This window comes from Ceratosolen solmsi, unplaced genomic scaffold (genome assembly GCF_000503995.2).
Source record: "Ceratosolen solmsi marchali unplaced genomic scaffold, CerSol_1.0 scaffold12, whole genome shotgun sequence".
In the NCBI taxonomy this organism is placed as follows: Eukaryota; Metazoa; Arthropoda; class Insecta; order Hymenoptera; family Agaonidae; genus Ceratosolen; species Ceratosolen solmsi.
The window spans coordinates 342803-361678 of NW_011948456.1; the positions used below are offsets into that span (position 1 = coordinate 342803).

General features: G+C 21.0%; 1 protein-coding gene across 2 annotated transcripts in view; it reads left to right on the top strand.

Annotated features, from left to right (window-relative positions):
* LOC105366786 (uncharacterized) overlaps positions 1 to 15287 on the top strand; it is a 53695-nt gene extending 38408 nt beyond the window's left edge. The window contains exons 2-4 of one of the 2 annotated variants that reach the window (XR_913022.1): positions 5066 to 5161; positions 13903 to 14042; positions 14874 to 15287. Coding sequence is in view for 1 of the 2 variants with exons in the window: in XM_011505340.1 (XP_011503642.1) it covers positions 5066 to 5161; positions 13903 to 13970 (164 nt within the window). In the remaining variant the exon portion in view is untranslated. Of the gene's footprint in view, positions 1 to 5065; positions 5162 to 13902; positions 14121 to 14873 lie in introns of those variants that run through there. The other variant, XM_011505340.1, reaches the window with a different exon arrangement.
* Positions 15288 to 18876: the final 3589 nt, after the last annotated feature.

The window sequence follows — 18876 nt, forward strand, 5'->3', positions numbered from 1 at the left end:
AGTTCCTTGTTCTTCTTCTTTAATTCTTCTTTTTTATTCTTCTTATGTATGTGGTATGTCATTATTAGATACATAAAGATTGCATTATATTTGGTTTATAAATACAAGATGCTTGTTTAATTAATAATACAATACAATAAAATAATATGTAATGAAAGATACTTGCAGTTTCTTAATCTACAATAGTTTCCAAAAAAATGAAAACTTTTGGTAAATGCATTGATACTCTGAGTATTATTTAACTTAGAGAAAAATTTGTACATCTATCAATATCTCATAATTCATTATCTCTTTGACTTTTTAAAGTAGTTAATAGAGGTTTACTTTTCACCAGTATCATACAAATATTTGTCAACATTCATTCAAAATTAATGTACATACTTTTCAAGCAAACATCTAAATTTTAAATAATATTCTTTTTATAGTTTTGTGGGTAATCTATTTGAAAATAAATTAGTCATATTTATAGTTTTAATATATTTTTTCAAGATAAACGTTAACGAATCGTGCATTATATTATTTCAATTAAAATTTAAAGTTAATTGTGGTCAAATTATTAATTTCATCAAAGAAAATTGTTGGAAGATTTTTATTTTTAGTTATAATTAAAAGAACGTTATCCTTCATAGTGATTTACAATTATATCTAATGTAAGCTTTTTCAACTAGCATTATTTTTTTTCTTATTGTCAATGTACTTTATTTCAGTAGAACCTAATATCAGTACTTTAATACTTTTTATTATTAAACTAAAATATGTGAAAGTTTTGTTTTTGCTTCATACATAGCTCGTTTTTTTTTTATTTCAAAGATTTTTTAAAACGCTGCCTATGAAAAACTTCTAGATTATAGATAGTTGCCAAATAATTTAAAATTTCGGAAGGATTATTGGATATCGGCCTTACCATGTTTCATAACTTAATAATCTAAAAGGGAAAAGTGAAAATTTTTTAAATTATTATATTTATTAATATTTCTGAATCTATGCGTTACTACTAGGTAACTTCCCATAATCTTTAATTCACTTATAATCCAAATAATTGTAGAGAATTATTTTGTATTATTTTACTAAAGAATCATCTGTATTTAAAATTATTCTTATTACATTTACATTATTTTCTTCAGTTCTAAATTATTAGTGCAATTATTATATAACTAGCTACATTTTAAAAATGTATAAAAATTATGTTCATATAATTTGAAATAAATACAATTTTGAAATATACAATAACTTTAATAATTATAGTAATATGTATTATAAAGTTATCAGTAAATTATTGATAAAAAATTATAATATATTTGATAACAAATAATTATAAAATTTCAGATTAGAATTTTATATAGAATTTATATAAATGTTTTAGTAAAACAAGTATTTTAAGCACAGATTTGTTTATAGCATTCGTTCCTTATGATCAAACTATTATTTAAGTTTGATTTGTATGTAGTTCACGAATCTAATACATAAATACATAAGAATCTTAACTATAAAAAATACCTATGATTGATATTTTATAATTATCAAAATAATTATCACTATGAAATAAATATAGTACAAATGTTGGATTATAAAATGTTCACTAATAATTACTGTATAATAAATTGATTAATATATATATATATATATATATATATGAATGAATGTGAATTTTTTGAGTATCAATCTTTTATTTCTATAGTTTCAAAATAATATTATGAATATTCACATAAACGCATTATCCAATATTTCTCCTATTTTGTTTGATTAAGCTATCAATAGTAATTACATTAATATTTATAGTGGAAGCTTTCTCCAATCAAAAATTGGAATATGCTAATATAATATTTTATAATTATAACAATTTTATAATTGTTAAAATTTAAAAATTAGTTAGAAAATATGTATCATTTAAATATTATATATATATATATATATATATATATATATATAATTTAATACATTATTTATCATGTATAATTTCTTTAGTTATCTCGATACACTTTTCATAAAAAAATACGTAACACGCGTTAAAATATAAATATAAAATAAGATATAAATAAATCATACAAATAAGAAATGTAGTGACAAAATTCTACTCTTTATTAAATTAAAAAAAAAAGATGTATAAATATCATCGATATAATCTTATTGTTTATGGAAATGGTTTGATTTTTTTATCATCTGTGCTTCTTAAATTAATATAGAACGGATGTACAAATTACAGATCATCAATAACTTCCATTTACAAAACTATATCACTTCCGTTTTTAAATTACTGTTAATAATTTTACGTTTCACTAAACACATTATATGTATACACATAACAATATAACTACAGAGAACATTTTACATGAGTTCCACGACCAATACCAGTTTATTGAATTCTATACTATTTACATTCTCGCAATATTAATAAAGTGCATATAAGTCTTGAGCGCTTTGTTATAAAAATTTTTAATTTATTTTAAATTTATTTTTAAGACTGAATCTTTCTTTTAGGAAAATATTTTTTTACACTGTATATTAAATACTTACATTCATACTTCTATTCACATATGCGTAATATCTTTAGTTATTTTATACTGTTATAACTTAAAAAACTAATAATTTTTTTTTATAGCAAAATTATTTAATTAATCGTAATTAATATTTATTATACTTTAACTAATTATTGATATCTGTAAAAATTTCTTATCAATTAAACAATCTGTCATTCAATTAAATAAACTAACATATATGTATATATTTATGTACTAAAATAAATGTATGTAATATGCTTATTTTAATATTTCTTCATTATTCTATATTTCTATAATAAATATTTAATTAATTCAATATAAATTTATAAATAATTTTTTATTATATATACATATTTACCTAAAACTGAAGTGTATTATCCAGAAAAATTTTATTAATTTAAATAATTGTATAATTATTATAATTGGGATCATGAAAAGATTTACTTCTTGTACAGGATTATATTAATGCCCCATTTAAATTTATTCTTCTACCATTTAAATTTATCAGAGAATGAAGATGATTGATATGAAAATGTAAATATTCCTAGGGTTCAGTGTTTATTCTGAAAAAGACGAATGTATATCGAACTGCACTAGACTAACTTACACTTGATGTTTTTGAAATGAATTTTAAATTCCATCGGCATTTATTATTCGACATGTGCTTTGTCTGGATATATAATATTACAGCAAAACAATAGTTTTTACTTCAGTTATTTTAATTGTCACAATAATTTTCTTCCTATCTTTAATTCTGTATAATGCAATTTTTTTTAATCAGTATTAAAGGTTTACTGAAAGTATATAATCTTACTATCATTTAGTTTAACCACCCAACGAGATTTATTAATAGCAATTTCTTATATTCATGGAGCACTTACTGACAGAATAAAATCTCTAATGATCCGATTAGAACACTGAAAATTAATATGGAAATAGAATATTCCTCTTTTTCTTCAGCATTATCATCAGCGAATTAATTTCAACTAATTTAATATAATTAAAATCGTCTTAATGTCATCAACATTTCCTATAATTACCGTTGGATAATTTTTTTCTATGTTAAATAATATTAGAGGAATAGTTTCGAGAGTTTTCATTTTTCTAAGAAGATAATTTTTATATTTTCGCCAATCTAAGGCAATTTAAGAATTAATGACCACAAAACCTAATGTTATTTTAAGATTTAACGTGTCTCATACTATCAATTCTTAAACCAATTATAGATAAACTTATGATCAATTCAATATTATCGATAAGGAATCTGTTAATTATGTTTAATAATATAACTTTGGAAATAAAGCTGATTGATTATGACCAGAGATAGTAGTATACATTCCCTACAACAAATTATATATATTTACAAAAAATTTTTAAGGTAGTGTCTGTACCAGTAATGAACAAAATTATACTTTCGCTATTATATAAAATCATTATCTCTTTGTAGATTAATTATTAAAGACATATGAAGTAGTGTTGCATTATTCTGTAATTCTTGGTGGCGATATCATCGCTTTGTAGGAGAGCGTAAAGTGCAAAACCAATAGTGCAAAATTTCACTCAGTCGTCTTTAACCTCCATTATTGGCACTATCCTTTACTGTAATAGTTGGTGGACTTTTTTGGACTGTAGATAAAAAGCATCACGCTATAGAGATTGGTTGTTTCTGGTTATTGCTAAATTATTTACGTTACTTCCTTTAAATTTTTTAAACTTTATAGATTTCACACACATAATTTGCGTTTTCATATGTAAATTACTTACAAGTAGTAACATACAGCAGTATTTATGTATCTATGCAAAAGCATTAAAGTTAAAAAAAAGATGCTTTTCATGTATTCTGTCAACCGCATAACGAGTCAACGGTCATTAATAGTTACAATTTATAGAAGCTAATATTTTTATGGACGTATACGCTATTGGTTGACGATGCACATTAACCTTTTATTGTTTACTCATTATATGTTAGGTTTGTTAAAAATCAGATGAGTATATATAACTACTAAGTTTTTATATACTTTTTGAATTGTATATATAAATTTTAGTTTGCCTTTATTGTATTTATGAAATATGACATTAATGTTGAATTTCTTTTAATGTCATCATGTGATCCTTTATTATATTATATTATCCGAAAATAAAATAGTCCTAATTTCATACAATTATAATCCATTACATAAATTAAGAGCAGTATTGTTATCTTTTATTTTTTAATTTTTATAAGTTTATTTAATTGATTTCTGAATTTAATTTTTGTATCCAAATTTATTTTGTAGTCAAAGCCTAAATGATAGAATAAATGATAGATATCACATATACCTATATTTATGATAGTTTTGTATATAAACTTAATCTTAAAATATACATATATGATAAGTATTGAAAATTTTCTGTTAAATTTCAGTTAAGTATTTTATAATTTATTCGACTTAATGAATTATGAAAATATCATTAATATTAATTATAACTATACTAAACTATACTAAAGTTTTAAATCTTCTATATTAAAGAAAAAGTTAATTTTCTTTACATATTTAAAAGATTGATAATTGATGATTCTTTTTTAGAAGAAGAAGAATCCAATTTAAGAGACACGCCTACTGCACCGATTATACTGCTATTTACCTGGTCTCTCCACGAATATATTTTGTACGAGCTTTGTGGTCAGTTGTCTCATTATATTTTAATTCGTATTAAAAAATATTGAAAAATATATCTAAAATATTGAAAAAATATATATAAATATATTGAAACATTTTTTTACTATTTTCTCTCGTTCGAAATATATAGTTTTCAATAAAATAATAGCAACAATCTTTTTTTTAACATACAAAACCATTTTAAAAAGGAATATATTCATGTAAATTAAGTAAACGTAAAAAAGTGTAAAAAGCGATAATTGCGACATCTTTGTAATATATTGCCAAATTTCAAAACAATTTCTATTATATATAAGAAATAATTGCAGAATATACAATCAGTTTCTATCTATTATAATATTATTAGAGGTATATATAGGCTATTATATTCGATATATAATTTCAAATAAAAAAAGTAAATTAATTATTATTTCTCAAAAAATTTTATTAATAAAAATAAATTAAATAAACACAAATGATAGCTTGTTGAAATATATAAAATAATAAAGATATCATTTAATACTACAAAATATATCATTCAATATTTCTTATATTATTTTATTTTAGTTTAAAATACTATTTAAATATTTTACACATTGAATAAAGATCGATCTAATTTATAATATTAAATTCGAAATTTTTGAAAGCATTAATTATTTAAAATATTTGAATGAAATCATATATTTTAAATTATAAGTTATTTTATATAAAATAATCTCATGATATTTTATAAAAAATAAAAATCTGTGAATCCGAAAAAACTGTAAACTCATGAATATTATTTTTTTTAAATATATGTAATAGGAATGAAATTTACCAAGTTACAATAATTATTTTTTTAATGTATCATTAATAGTTAAACTAGTCATTTAATTGAACTGTTAGAGATATTATATAAATAATATGTTATCGCCATTAAAAAAGATCTAAATTAAAATTTGGAATCTATTTATGGATGTGTTTAAAAAATTCTTCGTATTTAAAAATTGCCAATATTTATTCTCTTATTATTTTAGAGTGTTTTATATTATTTTGAAAATGAAAAAACCTAACTGATTTAGAATGTTTTAATTCGAATGTTTTATTAATTCTTATATTTTTATTTTTTTAATATTTTTTTTTTTTTAATTATTTATTACTATTTTAAAATCATAGATTTATATATCTCTCAATAGAGTATGACATTTTCAATAAAAGCATCCACAAGGAATATCAATAAATATTAATTAGTAATAGGAATCTCATAACATATTATTATATAAAGATAAACTAAATATACTTAAAAGATGTTGAATTATAAAAAGAGACAAATAAGTTTGTTTATATTGTAATATGCATTAAAAATACAATAAAAAAATTGTTCAAAATTATTATATATATAATTTTACAACATTTACTTAATATGCTTTAAAATACGTGAATTTATCAATACAGATTAGAGCGAATTGTTTGTTCGGATAAATAATTCAGGAGCATATACTTCATATTTGTGAATTCGTAGCATACAAAATATATACATTGGTTATGTAATTATTATTCAGTTATTTATCATTTACTATATTTCAGATTCTAAAGTTATATATAATTAAATAAAACTATAATATATAATTATAAAATTATATAATCTGATTATAATTATTTCACACTATACATTTTTATTTTATTTAAATAATGCTTTTTTTCTCTAAAATTAAATTTTTTAGATCGAAAATTATGCTAACTTCGTGAATTCGCAAATAAATTTATTATCAAATATGACAATAAGCATACTACTTTCTGTAACAATTTTAGTGTAAATAAATTGTATATATATTTTTTACGTTAAATTTTCTAGTTCGAAAATAATATTAAGTTAAAACTAGCATTGTGTTCAGTACATTATTCATTATTTCCTTGATAATATAAACACCTTAAATAAGTTTATTATAAATGTATTTAAATAATCAAAATTTTGATTAAGTATGAAACATTTATTGTAACTCTTTCATTTTTTACATAAATATTTGTTTTCATAATATACTTTTATATTATTAAATATTCTATTAATTTAGTTTACTATGTAGAATTACGTGAAAATACTCAAATAAAAGGTTTTTTCGTTTATAAAACATATAAGTAATAGAAATAATGTAATATACAATTCTTTAGATGGGTACATTTGGAAAAGAGCCAGAGAAGGAATGAGTGCTTAAATGCACGAAAAAAAACAAGTAAAATCGTAGCCTTTGGGTACACAATCATGTGTGCATATATATTTATGCAAATTGAAAGGTTAAAACTGGGTGAGTTTTCACCGATTAATATATTTTATAAATTAATAATTTAAGATCATATAATAAGGTACAAATTTATACCATGCAATAATTCCGTCCTCATCACTCTATTATTTTCTGTCTTTCAAGATTATTGAGATTAAATTTGTTTGTAAAAGAAAACAAAATTATAATATATGCACATATCATATTGTCCCTTTCTTTCTGTAATGTATTATAATATAAGTGTTGGTTTATTAATTTGAATATTTATTTATTTTTTTAATAGTTTAAACCAAAAAAATTTATTTGTTTTTATAAAACATTATTTTTGTCAATATCTATATCTGGATAAATATTAATTTTGTTATTAATTTCAAGCATTTACGAAATAGTATTTGATATAAAACAAAATTTGTCCATTTGCTCTTCATTAATCTATCCATCTATTTATTCCCCCTTTTAATATGCCTATTTATCTGCTTATTAAGATATAATATTAAGATAAATCTGAAAAAGAATTTTAATATAATCAATAAGAATACCTTTAATATGTTCAAATTAAATTTTGGATATTTATTAATCATATTATATAGAAACTTATAATTTTTAAACTTATTTATTACAAAAATATAATGATAATTAACAAATTATTGGAAAATAAACTAGTATTAAATACAAAATCACATTTCAACTCGATTATCTAAAAAATATTAAAAAGTGTAAAGTATAGAGTATTTATTAATCCTGTAAATCTTTTCCGTTTACCAAAATAAAAAAAATCGAATTTTTTTTGAAATTAGGATAATATAATTTTAAATTTAATGACGAATGAATGCAATCTAATTAAACTATTTGTAATATATGTCCATAAATAAATTATTTATAACTTCAAATAGAGATAATTCTGAAAATCAAAAGATAGCGGAAAATTGTTTTACTAATTAAATATATCAAAGTATTTTTAATATGTAATTTTCTTGTATTAAACTTCTATAGTTAATTTTCCTAGATGAGAAGTATTATATTTTTTATATCTGTGTAGTAATTATTTAAAGATTTCAAAATTACATAAATGAAAAATAAACATTTTAAAAATAAAATTTACTTCAAATTATTTGAATTATTCTGTCATAAAACTTTGTATATTTTTAAATTCCTACTTTTTATTTTTTGACATTTATTAATAAGAGTTGAATGACTTAGAAAAATTATTTAATAATAAAAAATTTAATACTTTTCAACTAGGAAAATTAACTAAAGTCTTATATTATGTATAAATTGCAATATCTAAAAGTTTTAAAATAAAATTATAAAGCCATAATTTAAAAATATTCCTTGTGTCACTTTTTAATTATTGGAAAATTCACGTTGTATGGTAAAATACCTTTTTATAGAAACTTATATGTAATATAAACTAGTTAAGAAGTACAGTCAAATAAACAGTGAATCATCACTGCAATTTAATATTCGATTCTTTTAAATTATTCTAATAAATATTTTTTCTTGTAAATTAGTAACTTCTATAATACAAATATATTTTATATAAGATAAAAAAGGGGAGGTTGAGACGTAAATATTAGAAAATTGTAGTTTTTATTTCTATATTAACATTTTTCATACAGAATTTATTTACAATAAAATTTATATTAGTTTTTAAAATTTGTAAAATGAACATGAATGCTTGTGAATAAATTATTATATTGACTAAGTAAACCAAATATTGTCTGATAATGGTTTTAATTTATTTGATGATAATAATATAGTTCTAAAAATATATTTCAAGATATTGAAGTTGAATGTTTCTACAATATCAGAATGTAGAAAAGTTCGTTAAAATATTAAATAAAAATGAAATAAATAAAAATTAAAATATTTGAAATTTTGTAATTAACTAAAGAAATATATGAGTATATTTATTAATGTTTATTATATTTTATATATTTTTATTTTTATTTTATATAATAAAATATAATATAAAATATAATTCGAACCCCTAAGATATTTAATATAAATTAATTTAGTTATTTTTTTGTTTTAAAAAACGACTTATGATATCTATAGTAATATAAAAAACAAATGTGCACAAAAATTATAATCAGCTTGATTGACATTTCTAAATATGTATTGTAAATATATAAGAAATGACTGTATTTGTTAATAAAGAATGTTTACACTTTTTATATAATATTTAAAAGGTAAAATATGGTTAAATTCGACGACTATTCTTTTCATTTAAATTAAGAGTATATATACTTAGTTGACTAGATGAACTAGTATTTCAGCGAGACTAATATTTATGCACTTTATATAATAAAATAGTTTTTACATATTATTGGATTATTTAATAATTAATAATCGAAACAAAAATTAAAGTTATATATAGTAACTTTAAATTGACTACATGTCTGTCTTTAATTTAATGATTAGTTAGAGGCACTTACATAGCCTAGAAGGATACAGGCTTGGGTATCAATTCAGAGTCCAGGTACTGTAAAAGACAGGCAATTATTTGACCTTGCAGAAACGAAGATGGAGATGGAGGCGAGGGCCCAGGTGCTTGCATATCAGAAACCTTAGTCCACCGGTTAGACAGGAGCTGCTTGCTTTTTGAAATATTTCATTCTACTTCCCTTTTTCTGTGATCCAATATTATAATCACTAAAGTAATCTAGTCTGACTATACGATATTCTACATGTAACTGTATCGGTGTTATTTTTATAATATTGCAATATTTACTTACTGTAGTCGTACAATTTATTTCACATATATTTAAGTGTACTCATTACATATGAAATTATATTTCATATTTACATTATACAGAATTACATTCTAATATTTGACGCTGTTTAATAAGTTGGTATATAAAAAGAATAGTGAAATACATACTTTTGAAAATCTTTTTCATGGAAATAGGAATTAATTTTAATCCTTAAAAAAGATTTATATATAGAAAATTGAATTAATAAAATTATGTTTAATTCTGCAAAGAAATTAAAAAACTATATATAATTATATATAGTAGATTGTAATACCATGCACTATTTTACATATTGTAATATAAATACTAAAAGATTTGAAATTTATTTTATTATTAATTTCATTTAGTTTAATTATTTCATTTTATTTGTATTCGTGTTAAAAAATTGAACGGTTATTAATGTATATTATGTTTGATAATTAATCGCTTTTAATTTGTATTTTCATATATAATTTCCATTATTACGCTACTTTTGTATTTCATATTTGAGTGCATATTTATTATAAAATGTAAACGATTTGTACAATCATTCTTTATATATATATATATAGTGAGTTTTTTTAAATATTTAATACTATTTTTATTAAGTAATGCCTTAAAATTTCAATATTGTATTCATAATAGATAAAAACTTTAGTTTGAAATTCTTTTTAATTTTATTATCAATTACGATATTCAGCTATAAGCAATATCTAATTTTTTATTGACATCATAACTGAATCGAAAATAAATAATGTATATTTGACTATAAACAAAGAATATACGAAAAATTTTCAAATTACCATATAAAAACATTGTCAAAGTCAGCGATCATTAGTGTAAATGTATATTTGTACAATAATAAAAATACTTCCTTTTAATTTAATGAATCTATTACGAAAAGTAATATGCTTGATTTTTTAATACATAACTAGTGGTAAGAGTGATGGTGGCAATGTTTTAACCAATATACGAGGTGAGTTGCAACGTGAGTGCTTTTTTTATAATACACGATGTTTAAGAAGTCGTGAGGCACGAAAAAATTAGCTGCATGCTGGCAGGTAGTAGTTATCCTCCGTCGACTGAGCTCCCATTTAATGACAACCCCTGAAGCTCCAACTATGACGAATCCTGATTTATACAGAACTAAGTATTTAGAAGTACTTGTATCAGATATACCTATATGCAAACATAACATATATTCGAATATTTATTTATTCTTCTTTCTAGTTCCCATGTTTTGTTGATTTTTTTATTGACATTTTACTAGACCATTATATTTTGATAAATTAGACATATAGGATTCGATATTTGTTAATTACGCATAAATACTTATATAATTATATCATTTACTTTCTTGAATAATTTTGGTTTGTTATCGAATCAATTACTTAATCACTTAAAAATATAAAGTTAGTTAAACTCTGTTAAATAAAATCCTTTTGTGTATAATTAAATAAGTATCCGTATTGATGCAATTTTAATTGTATTATTGAGATTTGAATATTATTCTATTACCTTTATCTTTTCCAGAGATATTATTTTGTTTAAAATCGTACAACTTTTATTCGTTTAATAATTTATACTTGATTAATTTTTAGTTTAAGCCTTTTTAAAATTTGATATAATTACTGTAAATTTTTTATATATTCTTTTATTCTTTATCAAATAATTCACAGTTGAGCCAAATATTTCTTATAATTAATTTGAATTAAAATTTGAAACTTTAATATATAATTGAATCAGAAATATTGATATTATGAAATTATATGTACATACAGCCTTTTTATAAATGTCGAATAATTTTGTTATAGTAGTTTTTATTACAAGTTTCGAAATTCAAAATTATCAAAAAATCTATTCTTGCAGTTTATACAAACATTCCTCGTTTCAGCACATGGTAATCTCCGCGCATTTATATTCATTGTTTTTTAATCAATCTTCGTCATTTTTAATATACCATAAATTAAATTGTTTTTATATAGCGTTTAATTATGTATGCTGAATTTCTATGTGCTCCTATATTATAGGTGTACAATGTATTTTCTCTATTGTTTAATTGCAAAATTGAATTGTGACTTTTTCATCAATCCTTTTGTATTAATAAAAAACAATTAAAAATGAGAGCAGTAAAAAGAAATAAAAAATTTGAAAAAATTGTATATACAATATATTTAAATGTTCAGCATTTCATAGAATCATCATAGCACATCCATAACAAATATACGAAGCAAGTTATAGATGGAACTTTTATTTGGATTAAATACATGTGATATATAAAGATGTACATATCTGCATTAATTCATATGTTTTGTTGTTCTTTTGTATTTAATAAATATAGCATACAACTATAAATAATATATATAAGATTTTGCATTTGTTTTCATTCATCTGTTGACTTCTCACATTCCTGTATTAATACTTTAATGCATGTTACTAATACACATATAATTACACATTAGTCATTATTAAAATGTATTAAAATCTTTCCACAGTGAAATTTGTAAATTAATTTCAATTTAATTTTTTATATGCATTGCATTAACATTTATGAACTGTATGAAAATTTATTTAATTGTGGAAAAGTGGTGATTTATGAAAATGCGAGTGTATTAATGCATATTCTATTAATATTTATTAATATATATTGTTAATGAATGAACAATAAATTCATTTTATATTAATAATTAATTTTTTTAAGAAATAAAAACATATAATAATATTTCATTTGAAACAAGTTAGTATTACCAATAATAAATATATATTTTATACTAAGAAAACAGGATTAGATATTAATTTGAATTTCTATAAATAATTTTAAGTAATTAACAACAAGTGTTTTTTTAATAAAAATTGATATTCATATAATCATAGAAATAAAAAAAGATAAATAGATATTATATATTATTATTAATTGTATTATTAGATGGTATTTAAAACGTTAATCCACAAATAGTGTCAGTTACTATTTTATATACTAATATTTAGAAGATTAAGGTTGATATTATTAATTGAATATTAATGTACTTAAGCTAACGCTGATGTAAACAGTAAACAGGTGGTGCATGCATCTGACTTGATTCTTGATTGAAATGAAATTAGCTCATCACATTATGTAAATATATTCTACCAATAGAAAAAGCTTACCCATTGAAAGATTTCGTTCGTCAGAACAGATAATGAGGAAGGGTGGGAGTGAAGGAGAATGGGAGTTAGAGAAAGAGAGAGAGAGAGAGAGAGAGAGAGAGAGAGAGAGAGAGAGAGAATATGTTAACTTATGTTAATTGGCTTAGAAAATGGAATGTATATTTTTGATAGAGCACTAAACACTTAATTCTTATATTGGTTTCTTTTACAGCTATGTATTGTAGTACATAAATGAATTTCTTCCGTATACTAAATACAATTAGCTAACGTAATCTCTCGGCTTTCCAAATAATTCAGATATATATATAAATATATAAGTTAAATACTTTATTATTCTAAACAATAAGTATAGGCTTCAATTATATATCTTTATAAAATTATTTTTTTTTCTTTAATAATTTATAAGCGTAAAATTAAGTTTTACAAATTTATATGCAAAAAATTAGTGTAAAATATTTATATAAGAATGAATTACTAAAAGATCTTAAGTATAATGGCTATTTCATTCTGGTTTTGCCATGTACAGATAAAAAAGTCGTAAAGTGTCGATAAATAAAATAATTTTGAAAAACATTCAGGTTCAAGAAGCGAGACATTAAAAATCGACCTTGTCTAAAAAATGCAGGTTTTCTGGCGACGAGTACATTAAAATTCATCCTGCTAAAGTTAAGATTTCGAGAGTGGTACATATAATTCATCTAATCGGTCGAAGACACAATCCAGCACTCATTTAAGAGTGCGAACAGGAAGTCAATAATATGTTAAGTATGTGTTGTTGTATAGCTCTCGTTTTCCCCTTCTTTTTCCTTTTCTCTTTTTCGTTTACTCTTTAAACTTTCTATCTTTTTACTCCATCTATCTTTGTTTGACTATTTTTATTCTTTATATTAATCATCAATTTCAATTTTGAGTCCTATAATAATTATAATCATTAATTTGAAGATGATTTTGCATCTATAATTATAAAACCTGCATATGTATTGTAATTTAACGTTTTAGATCTTTAATTTTATATGTAATAGTTGATATTTTTATTAACTTACACTCAATCAATTTAATATAACATATTTTAAATTTCAGTTGGTATTCTTATATAATTTGCTTTTTCATATAATTTTGTCCTAATTCTCATAATATGCAGCTGAATCTCTTAAAAACTCACAGATTCTTTTGAAACAGTTTGTATATTTTTTATTTTATTGTTATTATTGTCTATTTCTGCAATAGAAAAATATATAGAATAATTTAATATTTAATATTATTGTGATGTAATAACTTATTTATACAGTAAATATATATATATACAATTTTATAAATAAATTACATAATTTTACCAGCTACTTAAATCTTTACGTAAAATTAAACCATCACTAAAGTAATTTTATAAATATTATCTAAAATATTAAAAAGATTTAAGTGAATTAAAAAATATTTTATATAAATTTTAATTATAAAATTGCTTTTTAGAAATTTATTTAATTGGCATAATATATTCTTTTATCAAATATTTTTTATCAAATAAAAATTAACAATAATTTTTAATTTCCACCAATACATTGTACTGAGCAATTACATTATTTGTATTCAATTTTTCAGTATGTATATATATCGTGAGAGAAAAAGAGAGAGAGATAGAAATATGATAAAAGTTGTACATTGGACGATTCTCAGCATGATTTTGCTACCTTGAAAATTTTTAGTGAGGTGAATAGCATATAAGAATTGCCTTGAAGAGAGTTTCAAATTTTCGAATTAATAGAGGACAAGGCACGTACATTACCCAAGTTCTGATAGTGTCAGGATATTATTGTCTCTGTCCTACAACCTACTCCAACAGCTCCCAGAATCTAATACTCGTTCAACGACTTTATAAAAAAAAAATACAACTGCAGAGAGACTACAGACAAAAATGCAGACATAACTGTAGGAGAACATATGAATCAGAATTTAACGAAGCTGAGATTTTAGTATAATCCTATTTATAAGTTAATTGTAACAAAATTATTCCGTTAATTTTTTGATAATTTAAGATTTTCAATATTTAAAAGCATAAGCCAATATATGAAATAGCTCTGGAAAAATCTTGTAAGAAGAAAAAAATCACTAACTCGAACAGCGTACATTTTATAACAGAAACATAGTTAATTTGAATTTGAATAAAAAATTTGTATAAATTCTAAATTTTTTGCTATTAAATGGCGGTTTATTTCTAACAGATGCTATTATTCTTTTAAAACAAGCAATTGACGTATTTTATAAAAGATTTATATTAATTTACATTATTTTCAAACTGTGGAAAAAAAACTTATCTTATAGCATAATGACACTAATGTAAACATTTACTTAATTATTTATAGTTATGTACATAAACATTTACAATTTCCAAATTTATAAATAATATAATAATCTAATAATTCCTTATTCAGATTTCTCATTGAATATAAAAATTGACAAGAAAGAAAGTATCAAATCAATTCAGGAATATAACCATTAAATCTTCACATACATGTGTGAAATATAATCAAGGAATTGGGCAAGTAGGTGTATCGGATTTTTCAAATGTTACATTTATCAAAATATGATTCTAATGACTTCACAAAAATTGTATTTAAAAAGCTAACAGTATCACTATTAGAAGTGATTCTTTATAACAAACCTGTTACATATAAAAAGAAGAAATTGTAGAAACAAAAATAAAGTGTGAAATATTTAAATATATAATATATAAATAGTAAAAAATGTATACGTATTCATGATAAAATCCAGAGAAATTGAAAATAAATATTAAATATTTGTGTCTCATATTCATTATAATAAAATATATTGAAATTGCAAATTACATGTTAATTTGGTATATTTCACCAATTTTATAGTTTGATTTTATTTATTTTGTAGTTCAAAATTATTCAATATTTATTTGAGTTTGTTAATTTTATAATGTATTTAGAATCTTTATTTACTTTTTTTATACTCATTTTTTTATATTAATCGTTTTTAACATCTTTTGAATCTAATTTCTAGGACAAATCATTTTATCGATATATTTCATATATTTCAAAATATAAATTTTTTTAAATTTTCAAATAGCTAGTTTTTGTATTAAATAGGATCATTGAGATTTTATTTTATGTAATGTACTAATGTAAAAAAGATTTTCATGTATTTTTATTTATTATAATCGGTAATATTAAGTATTTTTTCAATTATTAATATAATATTAATAATATTCTATTATAAAGAATAAAAATTATTAAGTTGGGATAAAAAAGAATTTTATATCTTTAGTAATGATTTTTTTTTATGATTTTAATCATGTAAACTTTCTTTTTTCAGGAAACATTAAAATAAAAATGGAAAATAGAAAAAAAGGTCGAGGAGGAGTTAGAGACTAAAGGCGTTGTAGAAAAATATATAGCCTGTGTAATTTAAGTTTAGTTTACGTACGCATATCGCAAGTTATAGAACTTTTCTTATAGCTGTAAAACTCGATCTTAATAACATCAATGAAATCATTGAAGTTAAAAAAAAAACTTTTTGCAAATCAATGTAAAAAGGCATTTATGTATACTTATTTTTGTGTTTGAATGTGAAATTATTATTTTATAACAAAAATATTTTTAATATATAACAATAATTCTATGCCGAAATAAATTAATAACGATACCAACACGACGGGTACAAATTACTTATAATGAAATCTTATAATGAAGATTGTTAATTGATTTTAAAAAATTTATTAATGAAAGTAATTACATTTAAAGATATTAACAATATACGATTATTTTGACACTATACAGTACTCACGAAACTTGTTATATAGTACAATATAGTTAAATATTATATAATAAATGATAAGATAAAATAGACTATTAAATCATAAATAAAATAAATATATTATTTTATAATAATTTAAATATTTTAAATGATTATTATTTTAAACATTTTATAAAAATTTAAATGTTTTATAGAGATGTTTAATAACAATTTAAATACAATGATGCTTTACAAGTTTTATTAAAATATTAACACTTAATTTATAAAATTCATTTTTTATTACATAATTTGTTTGTTTGCTTTACATAATTGGGCAGTTCACAAAATAAAAATAGAAAAAAAATATCACAAGTAAAAGAGAAAAGCGACGTGTTACAATATTAAAAAAATCTATTCATCGAAATCCTTGACATAATAAACTTGCACATTAAATACACTTCAGCTCTTTCATGCTATTCACTGAATTTTAATCTTTAAAGTCAAGTGCTCAGTATATATTTAAATATACTAACCACTGATAGGTTCATTTATTATGTTATCAAATTAACCTCATAAATACACATTGCAAGTAGTCGTAAGAATATACCACAAAAATTGTGTGATAGCATATTAAGCCAAAAAACGCAATTTAAAATGCATAAAATGTATAAGTATTATTAGTAGCAAGTTAAGTGCAAATATTCTTTATTTATTTTTTTTTGTTTATATATAACTTTTTAAAGTTGATTGTGTAATACTTAAATATTTCAATATTTCATTAACAGTTTAAATTATTTCCTTTTAAACCTTTGTCATTCATTTATGTATTTATTTCTATTATAAAAACACAAATTATGATATCTTCACTATTTTTTTGCTCACTTCATATGATGTAAAAATAAGGTATATGTGCATTTCCAACCAAACTTCTTTCGCAATAGACATGATGATTATGATCAATTAGATTGTTCTCAAGCTAATTGTATACAAGATTACAAAAATCTAATTTAAAAAGCATGGTAGAATGAATTTGTGAAAGAATTTCTTTATAAATATGAATACAAACTATTCAAAACCACTGTAATAATTATTATTTTATATGGATATTAAATATTTCACTTAAAATCAATATAATATAACCGTTGATTATTATTTAATGTATAACAGAAAATCAAACTGTCTTGTTGATGACTGCGATTCTACTATTAAAGAACTATTTATTACTGTCTATAACATTAAATTATTGGTAGCTTAATACGAATAAATTTAATTTAAAAAATTATAATTCAATTAAATATAAAATTAATACAATTTCTAGATAGCATCACTAATATACACATTTATTATAAAATAAATAGATCAGACAATTAAAAATTTGAATGGGTGAGTAGATTTTTCTATCTTAATCATTTATTCATTATAAATCATAATTATGTACATGCGTTTAAATTAATTTGATAAAAAATGAGATATTATCGATTGTCGTTGCTTATTTAACTATATTATCTGCTTAAATAAGAATTAAATAAGAATGAGGTAAATAATTATAATTTTGTAGTAAATATATAGATTTGTTATTGTACTATAAATATAGATCATATACATAGTAAATGATTTATAATTATATATAATAAATATAATTAATTAAATTACAATTAAGACAATTTTAATTAAAATTTATTGGATCAAATATATTTACCGTTGTTTTTAAATAAAAATGTAATTAATTATATTTGAAATACTATTTATATAATCTATGTACTTTAAATGTAAATAAAATGATATTATAGAAAAGAATATTTTGATTAAATGATAATATTATTCAAATGAAAGAAAAAATTGATCA